Raw genomic sequence first — 21263 nt, 5'->3', positions numbered from 1 at the left:
TCCACTGAGAAGTCTGCTGCCAGATGTACTGGAGCATCTTTGTATGGTATTTGTTTTTCTCTCTCTGCTTTTAGGATCCTTTCTTCATCCTTGACCTATGGGAGTTTGCTTATTAAATCCCATAAGGTAGTCCTCTATGGGTTAAATCTACTCAGTGTTTTATTAATATAATCTTCTTGTACTTGAATATTGATACCTTTCTCTCGGTTTGGGAAGTTATCCATTATCCCTTTGAATAAACTTTCTACCCCTACGTCTTTCTTTACTTCCTCCATAAGGCCAATAACTCTTGGATTTGCCGTTTTGGGGGGCTATTTTCTGTATCTTTTAGGCATGTTTCATTGTTTTTTATTCTTTCTTTAGTCTCTTCTGTGTATTTTTAGGCCTGTCTTCAAGCTCACTAATTCTTTCCTCTGCTTGATTAATTCTACTAAGAGACTTTGATGCATTTTTCGGTATGTCAACTACATTTTTCAACTGCAGAATTTCTGCTTGATTCTTTCATATCTCAATCTCTTTAAATTTATCTGATAGGATTACTGATTTCTCTGTCATCTTGAATTTCACTGTTTCCTCAAAATAGCTATTTTTAAATGATCTGTCTGAAAGGTCACATCTGTCTCTCCAGAATTGTTTACTGGTGGCTTTATTTGGCAAGTTCCTATTTTCCTGGATGGACTTCAGGCTTGTGGATGTTTGTCAGTGTCTGGGCATTGGGCGTTGAAGAGTTAGGTGTTTGTTGTCGTCTTCACAGAGTAGGCTTGTTTGTACCCATCCTTCTTGGGAAGGCTTCTACGTATTCAGAGGGACTTGGGTGTTGTGATTTAAGTTTCTGGTCTCAGAGCAGCTATATCTGCATTAAACTGGGGCACCCCACGCCCAGTCATGCTGAGACTCTTGCTGATTCACACAGGAACCACTGTGGTGTTCCTGAATAAAATCCAGAAGAATTTTCAATTACTAGGCAGAGACTCTTTGTTCTCTTCCCTTACTTTCTCCCAAACAGAGAGAAAGAGAGAGAGAGGGGTGTGTGTGTGTGTGTGAGATGAGTAGCTGCAGCTAGAGGAGGGTGACACAAATACCCCTGTAGTCACCACCATTGGGACTGCACTGGTTCACACCCGAAGCCAGCAAAGCACTGGACTGCACCCAAGACCCATGGTAACCACTTCCTAGCTACTACCTATGTTTGCTCAAGACCCTGGGACACTACAATCGGTAGGTGGCAAAGCCAGATGGGCATGTGTCCTTTCCTTCAGGACAGTGAGTTCCCCTTGGTTCTGGGCAGGTCTAGAGATGCCATCTGGGAGCCAGAGCCTGGAAGCTGAAACCTTAGGAATCTAGCTGCTGCACTATTCTACCGCAGTTGAATATTTCTTGTGGCACCCAAGTCACAAGAAAAAGTCCTTCCCACTCTTCACTCCCCTTTTCCATAAGCAGGAACCTCTCCGTATGTCCACCACCACCCTAGGCCTGCAGCAAGTACTGCCTGTTTATTGCTAATGTTCATTCAAGGCCCAAGGACTCTTCAGTCAGTTTGTGATGAATGCTGCCAGGCCTGAGTCTCTCTCTCCTTTCAGAGCAGTGGGCTCCCCTCTAGCCGAGGGCAGGTTCCAAAATCATGTCTAAGAGCCAAGGCCTGAAACTGGGGACTCCCAAGAGCCCACCTGATGTTCTCCCTCACTGTGGCTGGGCAGTTACCCATGCTGCAAGACAAAGTCTCCTCTCCTGTTCCCAAGCAGAAGGAGTTCCTCCCTGTAGCCACCACAGCTGGGAATGTGCTGGGTTACATTTGAAGCCAGTTCGTCTTTGAGTCTCATGCAAGACCCATGGTGAGTGCTGTCTGGGTACCACTGCTGATTACTTAGGGCCCAAGGGCTCTTTAGTCAGCAGATGTTGGATCCTGACAGGAACCAGGTACTTCCCTTCAAAGCAGTGGGTTCCCTTTTGGTCCAAGGTATGTCTATAAACATCATCTGGGAGCCTCAGGGCTCTGCCTGATGCCCTATCCTAAAGGTGGCTGAGCTGGTATCCAAGCTGCAAGACAAAGTCGTCTTTACTCTTCCCTCATTCTCAAGCAGAAGGAAGGAGTCTGTCCTGGAGCTGCAGGCTGCACTGCCTGTGGTTGTGGGAGGGCGGTGCAAAGCCTTCCTTGGCTGCCCCGGCTGAGGTCTCACTAGGTCGCATGCCCCACAAGGCCACTGGCTCAGAGCCCCAGCACAACACCATGTCTTAGCCTGGAACTGCAGTCCTTGTGGCCTAGACTGTCTTTCGAGTCTACTTAGAACCCCAGGGCATTTTAGCCCACGGTGGTGGGGCTTGCCAGAACTCTGGTTCCAACTGCTGGGACCAGTGAGTAGCCTTCTGGCTAGAACTGGTCTAAATGCTACCTCTGTGCCCAATGTTGCTTTCCACTGTGACAGGGCAGCACTGAGTTCCAATACAAAGTCCCACAACCACTGAGCCCTCCCTCCCCAAAGTGCCCAGGTTTTCTCTCTGTGCCACACAGCTGTTGCTGAAGTTGAGAGAGCGGCAGCATCAGCGATTTACGACTGTCTTTCCTACTCTCTTCAGTATCTCCTTCAGTGGTATGAAGTTAGAACCAGGCACTGTGATCACTCACCTGATTCTGGTTCTTAAGAAGGAATTTCTTCGTGTGGACAGTTGTTCAATTTGGTGTTCCTGTGGGGAGGACAATCAGTGGAGGTTTCTATTCGGCTATCTTGCTCCACCTCCTCCCTATTATCTTAGGCTTTATAATTAACTTTTGATCAAAATCATTACATAATATTTAACTATTCAAACAATTACATTAAATACTTATAAACACATTGGATATTTTCTTTGATACACTGAAGTCCCATCATATCCAAGTCAACAAATGGGAACTCAGTCTACTGATGTTGGTAATACATTGAAAGGCATTTACCACTAAAATAAAATCAAGACATACATTAAAACAAAACGCAAAAGACAAAGGGAAGGCTGTACTAAGAACTGGTATGTTCACTGGGACTGAAGGATTAAGTAGGATTTTAGTAAGAAGATAAGCAGAAGTGAATCCAAACAAAGGGAATAGTAAGGAGGGCTAGGTGGGGGGAAAATCCCAGTTTTCAGCCCCAGCAGGGAGCAACAAGAAAGGCCCACGAGCCAAGGCCTGAGGACAGAGGTCAAAAAGGGCGGTCCAATCTGTAGAGGGACACCTGTAGATTATTACAACTTTGGAACCAATCTAAATTAGCTGTTTTCAGGAAGTAAAAATTGCCACAATTTTAACAGGTCCTGTCCAAATGTCTTGAAGACCAGCTGGTGAAGCAGTGCTGTGTACAAATAAACGAATACAGCGGTGTCACCCCCAGTTTCTGGGATGAACCATTTCAGGAGAAGCAGTGCTAGTGGAGAAGCTGGACAGAACAGGAACCAACCAGAAGTCAGGATCCAGTTAAGTTAGTGCACAGACACCATGAAAACCCGAAAGACCTGAACTAGGGCATTCAGGACGGTCGGGCACAGAACAGGCAGCTCGGCAAGTGATTCAAGGTGGGGGGAAAGGAAGAGTTAAAGATACGCCAAAGGTTGCTAAAAAGAATCAACAGGTGGGTGATGCGAAGACAGCGAGTGGGCAGGGAAGACGAGGAAGGAGGAGACCCTGTGAATTCCTGAAGCAGGCTGACTAAAGGTCTCCACAGAGGTCAGCACAAACACGAAAAGACAAGCTGAACAATCAAGAAAGATCTGATCCGGAAAGGCTGACTTCAGAGACAGGAGCCAACAACTGGCCATGACACTGAAAGACCAGGGATGGTGGAGACCGCACTGCATCAATTGAGAAGCAGAGCCGGTTCAGGACAGAATCTGAGTGTGGGCCGGGAGAACGTGCCACAGGTAACCCTCTAGGCAAGGAGGCATGGTGGCTAAAAACCTTAAAGTGCTCACAGTTCCAATCACTGCGCCTCCCTACATGCCATTTATAAAGCTTCCTTAATCATCCAAAATGTTTCTTTCCCGAACGTTTGCTCTCTTTCTCCATCACCTTCCAAGTGAAACCTTCCTGCCTTCTTTGGTTCATGCCGTAGCTACAGCCTCCTCCGTAGCTACAGCCTACTAATCAAGTAACTGATTGGTGTAGGATAAGAATAAGATTAAAGACACATTTGGTTGTTTTCAACCATTCCAAATATAGGCAATGGTGGCTTAACTGGTTGGTGGTTAAAAACAAGTTGCCTCCCACTATTTTGGGAAAAAAAATAATTAAAATATGGACATTAAAAAATAAGATCCAGACAATGAATAAAATATCATACCAATTCATTACACCATTCATGAAGTTCATGAAATCATTCTCTACGTCCAACCTGATTCCACGGCTAGCCAACTGCCTGTCAGATATCCCCGAACACCACAGCCGAGACAAAAGCAGCACTGAAAAGAAAGCACCATGACCCCACCTTCCACAGAAAAAATATCCCCCAGTTAAAGACAGTCATCAAATGTCCCCAGTCTAAGGGCAGAAAGTGAAAGTAAGAGAAGACAAAGCTGTAGAAGTGGGAGGGGCAAGGAAAAAAGTCCCTCACTAATGTGACTGAAAACAGCCAGTTCACTCAGGGCCCTCCAAAGCCAGCGTGAAGTTACGTTTTCACAACCAAAGTTACAAATGGTGCACAGGGAGGGCCCTGGTGGAACAGAGGCTGCAGGAGAACTCAGCTCCAGACGCCAAGCAGGGCCCCGAGCATTTGCAGATGGTTCTGTAAGTACCAGGCCACTTCACCTCCGGGAGACTCTGGGTAGGTGACACCAGCACCCCTGCTTTGTAGATGAGGACACCGGGACAGACGTGGGCAAGCAACATGAGGCAGGTGACCAAGAGAGCTGTCAATCCAAACCTAACCCTTACCTGGGCCACACCTCTTCCCACACATGCAGTAGGCCGGGTGGGAAGTCTGTGGCTCCCAGTCTCCGCTTCCACCCTCCCAGGTGACATCTCCAACTGAAATGCACAGTAACCCCAAACGGAACTCGGCGCCTTAGCCCGAATCCTCTTCTGAGCCTGGCCTTCATGCTAGTGGCACCCATATCCCCTCAAACAACTTCACTCAAAATCACATTTTTTAAAAAACTGTCACCAGAATAGAACCTGAAAATTATAAACATTGCAGTTAACCGATTTATTAAAAAACAGTTCAAAGAACAAATACGCTAAGAATTTGAGTCTCTAGAGAAGAAAATTTTTCTCCTGATGGACTGTTTTCAGTATCACCTTACAGAAAATGTACAACATATTAGAACTATCTGAGTAAAGGACTGGAGCAAGAATTCACCACCACCTTGCCCTCTAAACTAATAACACCCATGAACTAGCACCACAGTGGTTCAACTTTAGCTACAAAAAGGGTAGGTTTCCCTTCCAGTCCTCCACAGGCATGGCGTTCTGTAATCTCCCAGATAGCCAGAGAACATAGCAGAACCATCAAAAATCTATGTGAAACTCCACAAGGAAAAACCTATGTGAAACTCCACAAGGAAAACCTATGCGAAACTCCACAAAGGAAAAACCACCTATGGAAACTCCACGGAAAAAGCGTCCCCTAGTATCACATGGTGGCATGAGAGAGCCGGACGCTCGAGAACATTTCACTATGATAACCAGGGTTGTGAGAGGTCAATTAAGGTGGCACTGAACGGTCACCAAAGCGAACTAAACAGTCACGAAGTATATTGATCGGTAAGAACTGGGGAATGGGGGGCGGGGGGCGGCGGGGTGTGCCTAGAACACTATTTTTTCAAGGAGGAATGGTGAAATGGTCGGTGGCTGCCCCAGCAACAGTCTTACATACAACACACTTAGTGTGGTAGTCCCAGGCATGGGGGAGACCCTGAGGTACAGTGATCCGGGCACCCTCACTATATCAAGAGCTGTACTTCTGAGATGGGAACAGGGCAAATCCTGCTATCTCCACTGTTCGCCAGCCCATGCGCTGGCATCTCAACAAAGAGCTGGAGAGTTACTGGGTATTTTAGTATTTCTTTAGGGAAAGTATCAGAAGACCACTGAGTCACCATCAAAATAAATAAGAATAAAATTTGGTACAACCAGGATGTTAGGTTAAGAGAACTTATGAAGTTCTATTTTCATCAGAATTTAACCTCCTTTCTATCATAAACTAGAAGCAAATTCCCAACTTATGAGTTTTATTTTAAAAACTTGTTTAAAAGACACTATTAGATTCCAAGAATTCATTTTTCCCACAGAAGCAATTTTTTTACAAGCCACTGTTCCACATTCCCGGACTAGTCCAAAGGCTCTTTAAATCCTACTGTAACAGGGTCTACAGTAAATCATGTAGTACAGGGAATTCTCCGACACTTAGAGTAACAGTTTGAAGGAAAACTGCATTTCAAATGCTATCCTGAGAGAGCACTCACTATCTTCTTTCTCCCTACTACAGGCTTTCTTCTCCCAAAGTGAGGCAGGGGCCCTGCCCCCAACAGAAGGGAGCCTGGGCTCCAGCTGCGCCTGGGCCTGGCGCTGGGAGAGGAACCTAACTGGCTGGGGGCTCTCACGGGGGCTGCCATAGGGCAGCCGAGGGTGGGGAGAGAAGCTGCCAGGCCTGGGAAAAGCAATGCCAACTGAAAGAGGTGGAACTATGAATCAGAGACTCTCAGAATCAACCTTTCACATCCACACCTCGAATGAAGACAACCTGTCTCCAAACCTGAGTCCCCAGTTAACAGTTGTGTGACCTTGGGCACATCCCTCACCCTCTTGGTGTCGTAGCTTTCTTATCTTTAAACACCTGCCTCATGGGTTGTTCAAAGGATTAAACGAGTTAACAACTGAAAAATACCGGAACACACTAACAATTCAATAGTAGGTCTGTACACGGAAGTTCACTGTACATATTTACAATAAGGCAACCATCAGACAGACATGAGCTGCCGTTAAAGTGGTATTTGAAAAACTCTCCTAATGACATTAAAGCGGTTAGAATTATTCTACAGCTCTCCTCTGGGATAACTTGTTTTCACATCTGCAATCATTTAATTTGCAGCAAAACATGTAATGTCTTCTGTACTGGACATCTGGGAAGGAGGAGCCTCTGCCTGTGCTATTCACACCTGCCCCATACTGAGGTCAAATCAGGTTACCTCACTGCCCAAATGCAACCGGCAGGCTCTCCTGAGAGAACACTCACTATCTCATCTTACTTGAGGCAGGCCTTCAATCCTGGCCCTAGCTATGCATGTGTTTCCCACACACCAAAGCTTAGAGAAATGGAAGGCAATATCGGCGATCATCACATCTGGGTGAAAAGTTTATTGGTGGTCTTTCACTCTGTCCTACTCTAGAGCTTCTGGATATTTTATAATGAGACTAACTCTTTTATGCCATCTTAGCTAGTGCTTCCTATGGAACGCCATCATCTAGGCCTCTGCCCCAGTGCTGAGCAAATCACCTGCGGCTGCGCCTTCCAGGACCACACAAGGACCCCAGGAGGACAAGGCCCCGGGGCACACCTCCCACTTTGGAAGTATCAACTGCAGCGGCAACCACAGACAAAGAGATCCCTTTTTGGGATAAAATGATGCTTGGAAAAAGTCATATAAGCTACAAAAGAAGTCTAGGCATAGGGTCATTCTGGGGGGAAAACAAAAACAGGAGAGTGAATGCATGCATGCACAAGTGTACGTGGAAGTGGTTACCCACTTCATGGTTCAGAGAGATTCCGGGAGAAGACACTGCCTGCAACCGGCCGTGGATCCCAGAAGCACTGACTACAATGCCTAAGCAAAAACAGACTTGCCAAGTAACTTTTTTTTTTTTTTTTTTTCTGAGACGGAGTCTTGCTCTGTCGCCCAGGCTGGAGAGCAGTGGCGAGATCTCGGCTCACTGCAAGCTCCGCCTCCTGGGTTCACACCATTCTCCTGTCTCAGCCTCCTGAGCAGCTGGGACTACAGGCGCCCGCCACCACACCCGGCTAATTTTTGTTTTGTATTTTTAGTAGAGACGGAGTTTCACCATGTTAGCCAGGATGGTCTCGATCTCCTGACCTCATGATTCGCCCGCCTCAGCCTCCCAGAGTGCTGGGATTACAGGCGTGAACCACTGAGCCCGGCCAGACTTGCTAAGTAACTTTATAAACACCTCCACAAAATTACCAAATGGTTATAAGTCAGTGGCTTTTAAGGTAACAGGTATTTATTCAACACAGAAAAGAATCTCAACAAAATTCAATATCCTCCTTTCTGGAGTCTCTGTGTCCTCCTGCCCTCCACCCCACCCAGACCCTTCATCACAAAGCAGACAGTTCCTTTTACAGAAGAGTGCCGACTATGATACTGCCAAGCTTCAAATCCATCGACGGCTTCCAACTACTCTTGACAGTCACCTAAGATCCAATCAGAGTCTCCAGGACCTGATCTCGCCTGCCCATCCAGGCTCCTACTGTTCCACTCCTCTCCATTCACAGGCTCCAGCCACAGCCAATACCCACCTCAGGGTGCTCTCTCTCCTGTGATATCAGATAAGCTGTCCCTGGTTCCTGGCAAAGAGCTCCCAAAACCCCTGGAATTTCCTGAGTGACAGAAGTGTCTTCTGTCACCCATCATGAACGCCTTTCTGTCATACCTGAGTCTATGCTAAGGAGATAACTCTGGGATGGCCCCTAGACAGCTTACAGGGTGGGGGCTAGGTGTGACAAAGACCACCATGATGGGAGGAACTTTCAGCCCCACCCAGCAACCTACAGGGAGGACAAGGGGGCTGGAGACAGCGCCAACCAGCGATGTCCAGGGATCTAGTCAATCATGCATGCCTACCTAACAGAGCCCACGCTAGAAACCACCACGGACAGGGGCCTGGAGAGATTCTGGGTTGCTGAAAGCACGGAGGTGCTGCACCCAGTGGGTCTGGAAACTCCGCTCCCATCCCTCACCCTGCATCTTTCTTCTACCCATCGCATTCTGAGTTGCATCCTTCATAATAAACTGGTACCAGGAAGTAAAGCACTCTCCTGAGTTACATGGGTCATCCCAGGAAATTATCAAACCCGAGGGGAGTCTTGGGAACCCCCAAATCTGTACTCAGTCGGGTAGGAGTATGAATAGCCTGGGCACCCCCCACTTGCAGCTGAGTTTGAAATGTGGCAGTCTCGTGGGAGCCAAGTGTCAGAATAGAACTGAACCACTGGAAACTCAGTGTCAGAGAACCGACGAAGTGCTGGTGTGAGAAAAACCTCCTCTCGTTTTTTGCCTGGTTACCTCCCATTCACCCCTCAGTGCTCAGTGATCTTCCCCTCAAGTTTGCTCTTGATGCCTGATAGGATTTCTTTCATAAGCATGTCTGCAATTGTAGCTTTCTAACTATCTATACAATTTTCAATTATCTGTCTCCCTCACCAGCTCCACTAGGACAGGGTCTATCGGCAGCCAGCCAGCATCAGGCACGTGTTGGCAGCGTATGCACAAGCACTGAATGTATGCATGCCTGAGAAAGCTGCTCTAGGCAAACTGGGCACGCTCCAGCTATCACAACCTCACAACACAAATGACAGTGTGTTGCCACTAATGCAGCAAACGGCACAAGGGCATGTAAGGCAGACTGCAGTTTCTATTGTTTTGAACTGAGAACCTATACAAAGCATGCTTGCAAGGACCCCTCCACAGCTGATGGAAGGAAGAACTGTGATTTGAAAATCTAAAAGGAAATGGGTTCTATAAATCTGGCTATAGCCAAGTGACTCCTATCAAACTGACTCACCTGCAAATAACATCAAAACTTTAAAAAACATAGAAAGTGACTACCTAGAGGCACTCAAAAGGAGCATGAAAGATAACAGAATTTTGGGACCCAAACTCACTATGCCAGAGGGAAAGTGAAGCTTGGGAACTGAATTGTGCAATACTGCCTGCCTTTTGTTGCCGAACAGACAGCTGTCATTCCACAACCCTATGTCATGGCCTCATCCATACGCCAGGTGCCCACAACTACAGAAGGCCACATAGCTCCCCAGATGGCCTTCCTCACAAAGTGCTCACAAGATTTCTTGTGAGCCCCTAAATCTATAAGAACATGTATCCCCCATAAAAACGAGCCCTAAAACCGAGTTCTATCATATCTCACCCTGGCAATGTCAATTACCAGCTTATCTTCATAGATACAGACAAGGACAAGAGCAGAAATCACCCTTCCCGTGAGAGAGAACCCTGAGACAAATGCACAGCTGACTTTGCTCCCTCTTTCCCATGTAAAATGCAGGCTTACTGAGGCTCATCAGAGGCTCACAAGAGTATTAAGCATCTGCCTCACTGCTTCCCAGCCTCCCTTTTTTCCCCTCCTGCTTGCTCTTTCCCCTTTAAAACTGAACTTCTCAAAGCCCCTTTGGAAAAGCACAAATGCTCCTGTTACCTGGCAATCCTCAACTGCAGCTACATAAACCTCTATCGAATGAGACCTGCCTCAATCATTTTTTAGTTAACATCAGGTGTATTCTGGAGAATGGACATTTGGAAAAAAGAATGCGCAGGGCACCTCCTGCTTTCTCAACTATTAAGCTAATGGCAGCCAACTTTGTTATGTGGAACAGCTAAAACTTCGACAAAAATCCACAGGGTTTGGTTCAACCAGAGTCGCTGGGAAGTTGGGGGAAACCCACGGTGAGTGTGACCCTGAATTCTGTCTCTAAATTCTGCCTAAATCTCTGGCTGACAGCAGAACGGAACTTGCACAAGGCCAACTTCAGATCAGCTGAGTCTAAAATAAGTGGACTGAGATTTGAGCATCTGCCAAAGGGAGAGTTGGCAATTTGAGCCTGACCAAGTTAACTGCCTGTCAGACAAGCAAATCAATACTCTTCAGAGAAACCTACATGGTCAAGGGTCTCCAACCCACGTAAACAGGACCCAATCAAGGTTCACTAGAAACGTACAATGGTCAAGAGTCTCCAACCACAGTAAACAGGACCCATTCAAAGTCACTAGAAACCTAACATGGTCAAGGATTCTCCAACCCACAGTAAACAGGACCCCATTCAATGTCACTAGAAACTAACATGTCCAAGAGTCTCCCAACCCACAGTAAATAGGACCCAATTCAAAGTCACTAGACCCTAAACATGGTCAAGAGTCTTCAACCAAAGTAAACAGGGGACCCAATTCAAAGTCACTAGAAAACCTAACATGATCCAAGAGTCTCCAACCACAGTAATAGGACCCAATTTCAAAGTCACTAGGAACTACATGGTCAAGGTCTCCAACCACAGTAAACAGGACCAATTCAAAGTCACTTAGAAACCTAACATGGTCAAGAGTCTCCAACCTCACAGTAAACAGGACCCAATTCAAAGTCACTAGAAATACAAAGAATCACGAAGACGTAACCCATCCTCACAATACAAGAATCAGCAGATGGGACCTTAACGCAGTGATTCTAATTATTGCTAAAGGATATAAAGAAAAATATTCTTGTAGTGAATGAACAAATTTAAAATCTTAGCTAAGAACTAAAAATGTTTAACTGAAACAAATTCTAGAACTGAAAATAATTCTCAAACTAAAAACTTGTTGCACGGGGACGAACAAGAGAGTAGAGAGGCAGACAGTGAACGCTTAGGACACAGCAGATGCCATTCAACCTGAAGAACAGAGCAGGGACCAGGTTAGAAAGCCATGAGCAAATCTGGGACCTCCAGCAAAAGGTCTGCATGTGTGGAACTGGGGTTCCAAAGCAGAGTAGAAACGGTAAAGCAGCAAAATATTTGAAGAAATAATGCCCGCAAACTCCCCACATTTGGTAAAAGACATAAATATTCAAGTTCAAAAAGCCAGAAAACCATACCCAAGATAATCACCGTCAAAATGTCAAAAACCTAAAATAAAGGCAAAATCTAGGAAGCGGACAGGGGAACAACTATCTGACATCGTGCTGATCAGAACAGAATGGAGGCCGTCGCCAGACAATCACCAGATACAGCGAAGGCCAAAAGACAGTGGAGCAATAGCCTTCAAATGCTGACACAAAAAATCTGTTACCCAGAGTTCAGTATCCAGGGGGAATAAAAAAAAAATCTTCAGGAACGAAGGCAGCATTTTCAGACAACAAAATCCAGCATCATTTTTGTCAGTCACACACCTGAATTACAAAAAACTAAAGCATCCCTCTGCCTGAAGAAAAATGACACCAGATAGAAACTTCAATTTTCAGGAGGGAAGACAGACATCCTACATGGCAAAAATACTGAGAAAACAAACGTGAGCCTCAGAACGCACAGGGAATGGAGAGGTTAGGGCCAGGTCGAGGTCCCAAGGGAGAAAGCACATCTCACCTGGGGGTCAGTCAGCTTTCTATAAAAAGCCAAGGAGTAAATATTTGAGGTATGTGAGCCAGACAGTTTCTATCACAACTCCAGTGCTGCCACAGTAGTACAAACACAGCCATTAACACGGGTGAATGAAAAAGTACAGCACGTGCCAGTGAAACTTTTATAGAAACAGGTGGTAGGCGGAATCTGACCCAGCCCATAGTTTGCCAACTCCTGGGTCTAACCAACAGGCAGCTGTGAAAGGGGCTGGACATTCAGGAATCAAGCTGGTGTAGAGATTAAAAAAAAAAAAAAACAAAAGAAATAATGAATACGAAGGCCAGGCATGGTGGCTCAAGCCTGTAACTCCAACACCTTGGGAGGCTGAGGCGGGTGGTTCATTTGAGGTCAGGAACTCAAGACCAGCCTGATCAACATGATGAAACCCCATCTCTACTAAAAATAGAAAAATTAGCCGGGAGTGGCAGCGCACGCCTGTAGTCCCAGTTACTTGGGAGGCTGAGGCAGGAGAATCACTTGAACTCGGCAGGCAGAGGTTGCAATGAGCTGAGATCACACCACTGCACTCCAGCCTGGGCAACAGAGCAAGATTCTGTATCCAAAAAAAAAATGAATATGAAACTGTTATATATACGCGCATATATATATGTGTGTGTGTATACATATATATACACACACCCACGTATATGTATGTGTCTGTGTGTATATGTACATGGCATTTGGTAGACTGTAAAACGGTACCGAAATTTCACACATAGGACAAAAAGACGAAAGTAACAGTCTTAAAAATGGGAATGATGAGAATTTCAGAATATTCGTAATAAAAAAGAAGAGAAAGAGCTGAGAAGGAAAACTTTGTCCTGTACATTCCATTTCCCCGTGGAACTCTAACACTTCGTATACATGTAGCATAAATTTGAGAAACTTGATCAGAATAATACCTAAGCCATACCAAATTCTGAGATAATATAAGGACTGAAGCCTTAAACATATGGCTTCAAGCCTATTACTTTACTGCCCTTTATTTCAGCTTTTTAATCAGTAATGCAAGGATAATTAGTCACAGGGCTAATATAACGCCCAACAGAGGTACTGCAAACTGTATTTTTAAAATGTGCTGTAGTAATTTGTTAGACCACATTATCTGCAGCCAGTGAGAAAAATGGAGGCAAGCATTTACTTCCATTTGGAGCACAATATGAACCCTTACAAAGGCTTCAAATTATTAGCAAATGACCTTCATTCACCAAAAGAAAATCAAAGTGATTCCCAAGCTATTCTTTCACAGTCATGTAAATAATGCAAAAGATGAGTTAATGGGTACAGCACACCAACATGGCACATGTATACATATGTAACAAACACGTACGTTGTGCACATGTACCCTAGAACATAAAGTATAATTAAAAATAAAAAATTAATAATAATGCCACTTTATGCAAACCAAAAATGCTATAAAAGTAAAACAATGGCCTGCAGATGGGCTGAAAATACAGTCTGAGGTTCTATGGAATATTCACTTACGGTTTCTAATAATATTCTGTTACTCTGGCATTCAGCTTTCCTTGCCATATCGATAGTCCAGTATAAAGTGCCTTGACAAAACCTCAAAGCCCAGCCAAAAAGTTAAGGGAACAAAGTATTTTCATCATGGTTGGTAAACTGTCATGAACTGCAATAACTAGTGGCACAAAAGGAAGGCCACTTTTTTTTCCCACTTTTTTTACTCCCTCATCACATTCAAAACCTAAAAAGACACAAGCTGAAGGGAAAACCAGAGACCAACCAAAACCCAAAGGAATAATGTACTGTGATCTTTTCTGGGGGTTATATGAATAAAGATCAAAGATGATTTAAAAATAAAATGTGTCGACTTCATCAAATCCACAAGTAAAGAAACATCGCGTGGTAGACTATTAAAACCTAAAACTTTCCATGTGCACTACTGTTTTAAGTCACCTGGCAGGAAATTAACAAATATCCTTTAATGTCTGATGTAAACAAAGAACATAAAATAGTCACACAGAAAAAAAACTGATGGCTGATTATTCAGAACATGCCTCCGTCCCTCCAGAGGAAAATTTCGGAAAAGGACAAACCCTCGAAGCCCTAGTTCGTCAACATAGCATGTTATATCGGGTTGGTGCAAACGTATTTGTGGTTTTTGCATCGTTGAAATTCGCCATCTGATACTGGAATACATTCTTAAATAAATGTAGTTATATATCATTTTAATGCATATTTCGCTTTATGATTTTTTGCTAATGACTTATTACTTGCTGTTTATGTTTTAGACTATGGAAATGATGTTAGACAAAAGACAAATTTGAGCGATTTTATTCGAGTTCAAAATAAGTCATAAAGCAGTGGAGACAATTTCCAACGTCGACAACGCATTTGGCCCAGGAACTGCTAATGAACACACAGTGCAGTGGTGGTTCAAGAAGTTTTGCAGAGGGGACGAGAGCCTTGAAGATGAGGAGCAGAGTGGCCGGCCGTCGGAAGTTGACAACAACCAACTGACAGCCATCATTGAAGCTGATCCTCTTACAACTACACGAGAAGCTGCTGAAGAACTCAACATTGGCCATTATACAGTTGATCAGCATTTGAAGCAATTTGAAAAGGTGAAAAAGCTCAGTAAGTGGGTGCCTCATGAGCTGAGCGAGAATCAAAAAAATCATCATTTTGAAATGTCATCTCTTATTCTACACAGCAATGAACCACGTCTCAATCAGACTGTGACATACGCCAACAAGTGGGTCTTATACGACAACTGGTGACAACCAGCTCAGTGGTTGGACCAAGAAGCTCCAAAGCACTTCCCAAAGCCAAACTTGCACCAAAAAAAGGTCACGTCACTGTCTGGTGATCTGCTGCCGGTCTGATCCACTACAGCTTTCTGAATCTCCACAAAACCATTACATCTGAGAAGTATACTCAGCAAATCAATGAGATACACCGAAAACTGCAACGCCTGCAGCTGGCACTGGTCAACAGGAAGGGCCCAATTCTTCTCCACAACACCCGACCACACGTCACACAACCAACGCTTCAAAAGTGGAAAAATTGGGCTGTGAAGTTTTGCCTCATCTGCCATATTCACCTGACCTCTCACCGACCACCACTTCTTCAAGCATCTTGCCAATTTTTTGCACAGAAAATGCTTTGACAACCAGCAGAATGCAGAAAGTGCTTTCCAAGTTTGTCGAATCCCCAAGCACAGATTTTTATGCTACGGGGATAAAACTTATTTCTCACTGGCAAAAATGTGTTGACTAGAATGGTTCTTGATTAATAAAGATGTGTCTGAGCCTAGTCATGATTTAAAATTCACAGTCCAAAACCACAACTACTTTTGCATCAACCTAACATGTTATTTCAAGAAGCACTGTATCTGCTTCTGGAAGGCCAGAAACAGCAGGCAAGCCACAGGATGCTGCTGGAAAGACCTGGCCTTCAAGGCCCCCTGTGCAGCACCCAGGGCACATAAGGAGCTGAGTCACTTGTCCCCTCAGTGGTCCTGATGTCAAGCCATTCTCCTTTCTCTCCCAGAGGCTCTTCATCCCTACTCTCCCTCCATGGAACACCTTAAAAATCACCATTCTTGTCGAGTCTTTCTCTGAAGATTCCTGCTATACAAACTAGATAGTCTAAAATACAGCTTTTACTATAAAAGCTGATTTGATTTAAAATAACTTAAGTTTGCATCTTTAGAAATGTGAATTATAAAATTATTTCACACTTAATCCTTTAAATACCAATTATACCAACCTGAGTTTTGCAAATTTTTAGCATCTTACTTACTTGGTGCATTCTTCTAAAGACTGTACGAGCATTTGCTGGAAAGAACATATTTCTTCTAGATTTCCCATTAAATATGAAATGTTTGCTGAACTTAACCTAGAGCCAAGAAAAATAACAGTAAACATATGTAAACAGTTTTACTTATATTCTTCTCCTTTGCCATCCCAATGTCCTATTGAAGTCTTAACCTAATAAATTGCTGATGTCTAAGGCAAACTGATACACTAAATTCTGTTTTACTATTTAACCCTCTATTTTCTGAAAATACAAGAGAACAGCCTAAGGTTTAGACTATTTTACAGTTAATGCAATTTATCATCTAACTTACTTCTCACTGGTCTGCAATGGCCGTAGGTAGGTTGAAAGCACAGTCTGAAGTTCTTTAGAATATTCATTTTCTGTTTCTAAAATATTCTGTAGCACCTATAATAAACGATGAATAAGTGTTATTTGACATTTCAATTGCTATTTGACACTAAGATGTATATACTTTGGACAGTTCATCACCATTGTTCAATTCATACTATTACTTCTATGTAATACTCAAGTGTTGAGTATCACAGTATCTTTGTGATTATTGACTATTAAACCCATGTAATGAATTATTACTAAGGCCACACAACTGACTTATCTTACTGCTAACCATATCTGACACAGGTATACCTAGGATGAAGGATGAATTCCAACATCAGATGCCACAGCTGTTTAGATAAAAAGGAGAAGTCACCAAGAATCACAACTGCACGGACACACAGATCAATCTCTACAACACTGTGTTGTGCAAAAGAAGCCATTCCCAAAAAGGACATCCTGCATCATTCCATTTATATTAAGTCTAAGAGATGGCAAAACTAATCTATGGTGACAGAAATCAGAGAAGAGGTAAAGGGTAGGATGGGGGGCGGGGACAACAGGGAAAGGAAAATGAGGTAAATTTCTAAGGTGATAAATAGGTTCTGTATTTTGATTTGCGTAGCGGTTACAACAGATATATACATTGTCAAAGCTCACTGGACTGTGCCTTTAAAATCTATGTATTTTAACATATGTAACATTACTCTCAACTAAAAAAAAAAAAAAAAAACAGTTTAGTCTTTAGATTGCATCTAAAAGTTGAAACCAATTTCTGGAAACTACAGACTTTCCCTTGTGAATATGACCATCTCAGATACGTTATTACCACATTGATTAAAAACTAAAGGTTTATCCATGTAAACAATCTTTACTACTTCATTTAAACATAGCAAAATAATTATAAATTAACCTTAAAATTAAAATTTTCCCAATACCCTGCATTAGTGTAGCAAACTTAGCCAAAATAATTTAAGTCTTAACAACTGACAGATAAATATAAAGTGCAAAACTGGTGAAACCAAGCAGGAATGCTTTCCACCAGCGATCACCGCAGCAAAGGCACAGCCCAGGGCGGGACGAGAAGGCACCTGTATGTGAACTGCAGGTGCTCCTCGCACTCCTGGCACTGAGCAAGGTGCTGTGCACGCACAACCTTTCCTCTTAGAGAAGCTGACTTCTCCCAACTCAAATAGCTGGGAAAAGCAGAGCCAGACAGTGGCCCCAGGTCCTCCTGCCACTGCGCCACACCACACTATCTTCTTTGGCATGAGACTGAGGACCGCGCTGAGGATCCTGAAGGACCAGACATAAGTGAAGAAAGGGGAATCCTTGCCTCCATTCTTTTTCACCCAACTCTGTTACAGAGCTAGTGCTTTTTAAATCAGAAAATCACATTACATGTATTTTCTGCACATCTAGTACATGCATTAAGATGTGCTATTTGTCTCCCAGAGCTAACAATACATTCTCAATTACTCATACAAAAGAAACTGTACAGAAGTAATAAAGATATTAAACATGCTCAGTTTGTCCCCATAATTTTTGACAATCCAAATGTAAATTTAAACATTTAAGAAAAAAGTCATCAAGTTAAATTTAAATTTCAGCTTTAGTAAAAACCTGGGTCATTATTCTGTTTGCTACTGTTGACTGTAAACTCTGAGAAAGAGTACAGTCATTCCTGAGTAGATGCAAATCTGATTAAATCACTTACTAAACTACTTGGGCGAAAAAAATAGAGGCTCTTCCACTGGTGACAACGAGCTCCGGCTCATCCCTAAAGGGATCTATTCATGGGAGACGACCGTGGGAGAGCCAGAGCGAGGGGCCCTGCCGGGGGCTGGCTCTTTGGGGGAAATGCTGACCCCACGACCACAATGTCTTCCTTCTATGAAATTCCTATTGAACACAAATGTCAAAGGTCTGGTGAGCAGAGGCAAACCGTGATGCCAGCCCCCACACCCCAGACACTACTCTAAACCAGGCCTGTCCTCCAAAGCAACGGGAGAAGCCAGTCAAGCATAATGGGATATCGAGCTAAATAAGATAAAGTAAGATCTGTCGCAGACGTATCAGAAAAGTCCTTTTCAATGTTAAGGATAGGAAATATGATTTAGCTTCTTAATTACAAATACTGGATACCAACTTATCAATACTGCTCATTGCACACCTGAAGACCTATACACTTATTTTCAAAGAGAAAAATGTTCCTATGTGAGATAAGAAAGCAGCCACTAGAAACTATCACTAGCATGAATAAGAGAAGAATAAAATACAGTGACCTTTTGTCCGTCACAGCACTAAGCACTAGTTGTAGAAATGAAAGCTTCCCATAAGCACCAAAAACAACTCCAAAGAGCCTCTGCCAAAAGGCTACATTCGTTAACATAGTTAAGTTGGTTAATTCAACAAATAGTCTTAAACGCTATTTTCAAATAGGGTGCTAAACACAACTCCTGTACTACTCCCAACCAAACAATGCAAGTTACACGTAACTTTTCCTCAAACATAGCCAGGCCTGGCTCCCTGGCTCCAGCTGGGGTGCCCACTCCCTCTGCCAGGAGGTTGTTGGCCTTCCTGACCTCAGGGCGCAGCCCTGGGTGCCACTTACCACCTTTCTTCCCCTCTTTGTCTTCTGCATGCTCTGGCTGCTGCAGGACCCCATGAGACCTCACAGCCTGGCCGCCGCAGCTCCATCCCACCAACGCTGGAACCCAGAGGATGCACGCAGTTTTCAGAGAAAAGGCAGCTTTTACAACCCACAGTGCTGAAGAAAGGCCCAGAGAGCTGAGCTAAGCCAGTGCCAGCTTCCCGGGGGTCACGAGGCGTGGAGAGGCAAGTGCAGTCAAACACTGGTGCCACTCAATCCCTACACTGCCCGCCTTAGAGCACAGCAAAACAAAGAGGACTCGCTGCTGCGCCTCGCAGACACAGACACTTTATTCACTGCATCATTAAAGGAGTACTTAGTATTTCTGATTTTACAAATGGCTTACAACTTTCACTGCCAATCTTGGTAGGTGTTTTATGTTTATGTCATCATAGCCTTTAAAAACAAATAACTGATTTACATAAGAAAACAAATAACATTAATTTTTTTATTTCATCTGGATAAAAGGTTTTTATCATCGTAAAACCAAATTTCCATAACCCAATCCTAATGTGTAAGTCCAAGAAGAAAAACTAAAAAGTGGCACAATTATTCAAAATCTACTTACACCCTACCTAATCAGCCCCTCCCTGTCCACTGCTACAAAGAAACAAGATCATCAATTAATATTCTCCATTCCAGTCTGTTTACACTTCAGGTACATTTTCAAAAAGTAAATTACAAGACAGCAGTTCACCACACAATGTAGCCTCTAATAAACATCTGACTACAGGGAAAGGAAAAGGAAGGAAGGAGTGTTGACAAGAAATCCCCGAAGCTCCTGCTGGCTCATCTACAGGTCACAATGACATCAGGCAGTCAGTGGCTCCCCGACCACACAGTTACTGATTTAATGTAGTGTGTTAGCGCTGGTGGTCCTTACTAATACCTAGAAACATTAGCTCTCAAAAAGAGTTTGGAGGGACCACATAAATGCTTTTCTTTTATGACACTGTATCTTTTGAAATAAAAGTTATTCTATTACTTTTAAACTTGGAGATTCACAGGTCTTGGGGCACGTTTCTCCCAAATGTTAAAGGTTTATAGGCAATGGCTCCTGCAAAGTCTCCAGCCCCAGGGGGAAGCGGACACTGCCAATGGTACCTGCACAGCAGCAAGGCGACAGGTAAAGAGCTGGCCTCTGCAGCCAGGTGGACCTGGGCTCACAGCTGTGCTCTGCCACTGACTGCCTCCAGCTGGACAAGTCTATCGGTCTGTTTCCCTTTTTCACAAAAAGGGATTTTACGGGGTTGTGATGGTTACTCAAGAGTGCCAGTCCTTGGCTTATAGCAGGAAGGTCAGTCACCCTTCGACCTTCCAGCCCAATGTGGAGTCTTACTTGGAGCTGCTGCTTAAATGACTCCTTCAGTCAGGAGGTAATTACTTCACAAGACAGCCTTTCTTGCAATTAAGCCACTCGATTCTCCCAAACACTGAGCTCCTCTCTGTAGCTCTTCCACTACTGCCTACCTGACAACCTTCATCTGTATCATCTGAGTCCAGATACAGCAAAGAAATCCCATGAAAAACAATGGGAGCCAAGTGTGAAAGAAGCCAGCAGGCACCTCGTCGCCCAGGAAAGGAGGGGATCCCACAAGCTGCACACCCTCCCTGATACCTCAGGGCCCCTCATCATTAACCATCTCCACCTACAGGCCCCAAGCAGAGATTTAAAAGAAATCTTCATTAAGGTGGAGAAAAGCCAAGGGAAACAGAAGATGAAGAGATGAAGCAATGCCAGGGTTGAGGGTCAGTGCTGATGGATGCAGACAGAGGACACCCTGTCACCAGGAGTCTCAGGTTTTCCTCCTTGGCCTGGCATCTCAAGGCCATCGGAAACTAAAGGAGCAGGGAGGAAAAGACAGGCGTGGGGCTTCTCTGGAGCACAGGAAAGGCCCATGGACATGTGTGATGGCATCTAAGGATATATAACCGTTTTGTACCTTTATGGATTAAAATGAGTGACTGCCACCTATTACATTATATTCACAGTATTACAATTATGCACTAAATAACAGGGAAAGTGATATGGTTTGGCTCTGTGTCCCACCAAAATCTCACCCTGAATTGTAATAATCTCCACATGTCAAGGGCAGGATGGGGTGGAGGTAACTGAATCATGGTGGGTGGGGGGA

General features: G+C 44.1%; 1 protein-coding gene across 13 annotated transcripts in view; it reads right to left on the bottom strand.

The window, feature by feature from the left end:
• ARHGEF7 (Rho guanine nucleotide exchange factor 7) overlaps window positions 1–21263 on the bottom strand; it is a 146588-nt gene that overhangs the window by 46914 nt on the left and 78411 nt on the right. For 12 of the 13 annotated variants that reach the window (XR_001884685.1, XM_017868234.1, XM_017868236.1 and 9 more), the window contains 2 exons: window positions 16453–16547; window positions 16125–16220 (listed from right to left, as the gene is read on the bottom strand). Coding sequence is in view for 11 of the 13 variants with exons in the window: in XM_017868234.1 (XP_017723723.1) it covers window positions 16125–16220; window positions 16453–16547 (191 nt within the window). In the remaining 2 variants the exon portion in view is untranslated. Of the gene's footprint in view, window positions 1–2623; window positions 2676–16124; window positions 16221–16452; window positions 16548–21263 lie in introns of those variants that run through there. The other variant, XM_017868242.1, reaches the window with a different exon arrangement.

This window comes from Rhinopithecus bieti, unplaced genomic scaffold (genome assembly GCF_001698545.2).
Source record: "Rhinopithecus bieti isolate Rb0 unplaced genomic scaffold, ASM169854v2 scaffold_3734, whole genome shotgun sequence".
In the NCBI taxonomy this organism is placed as follows: Eukaryota; Metazoa; Chordata; class Mammalia; order Primates; family Cercopithecidae; genus Rhinopithecus; species Rhinopithecus bieti.
The sequence above is the reverse complement of the archived record's forward strand: the minus strand, read 5'-3'. Positions and strand labels throughout refer to the sequence as shown.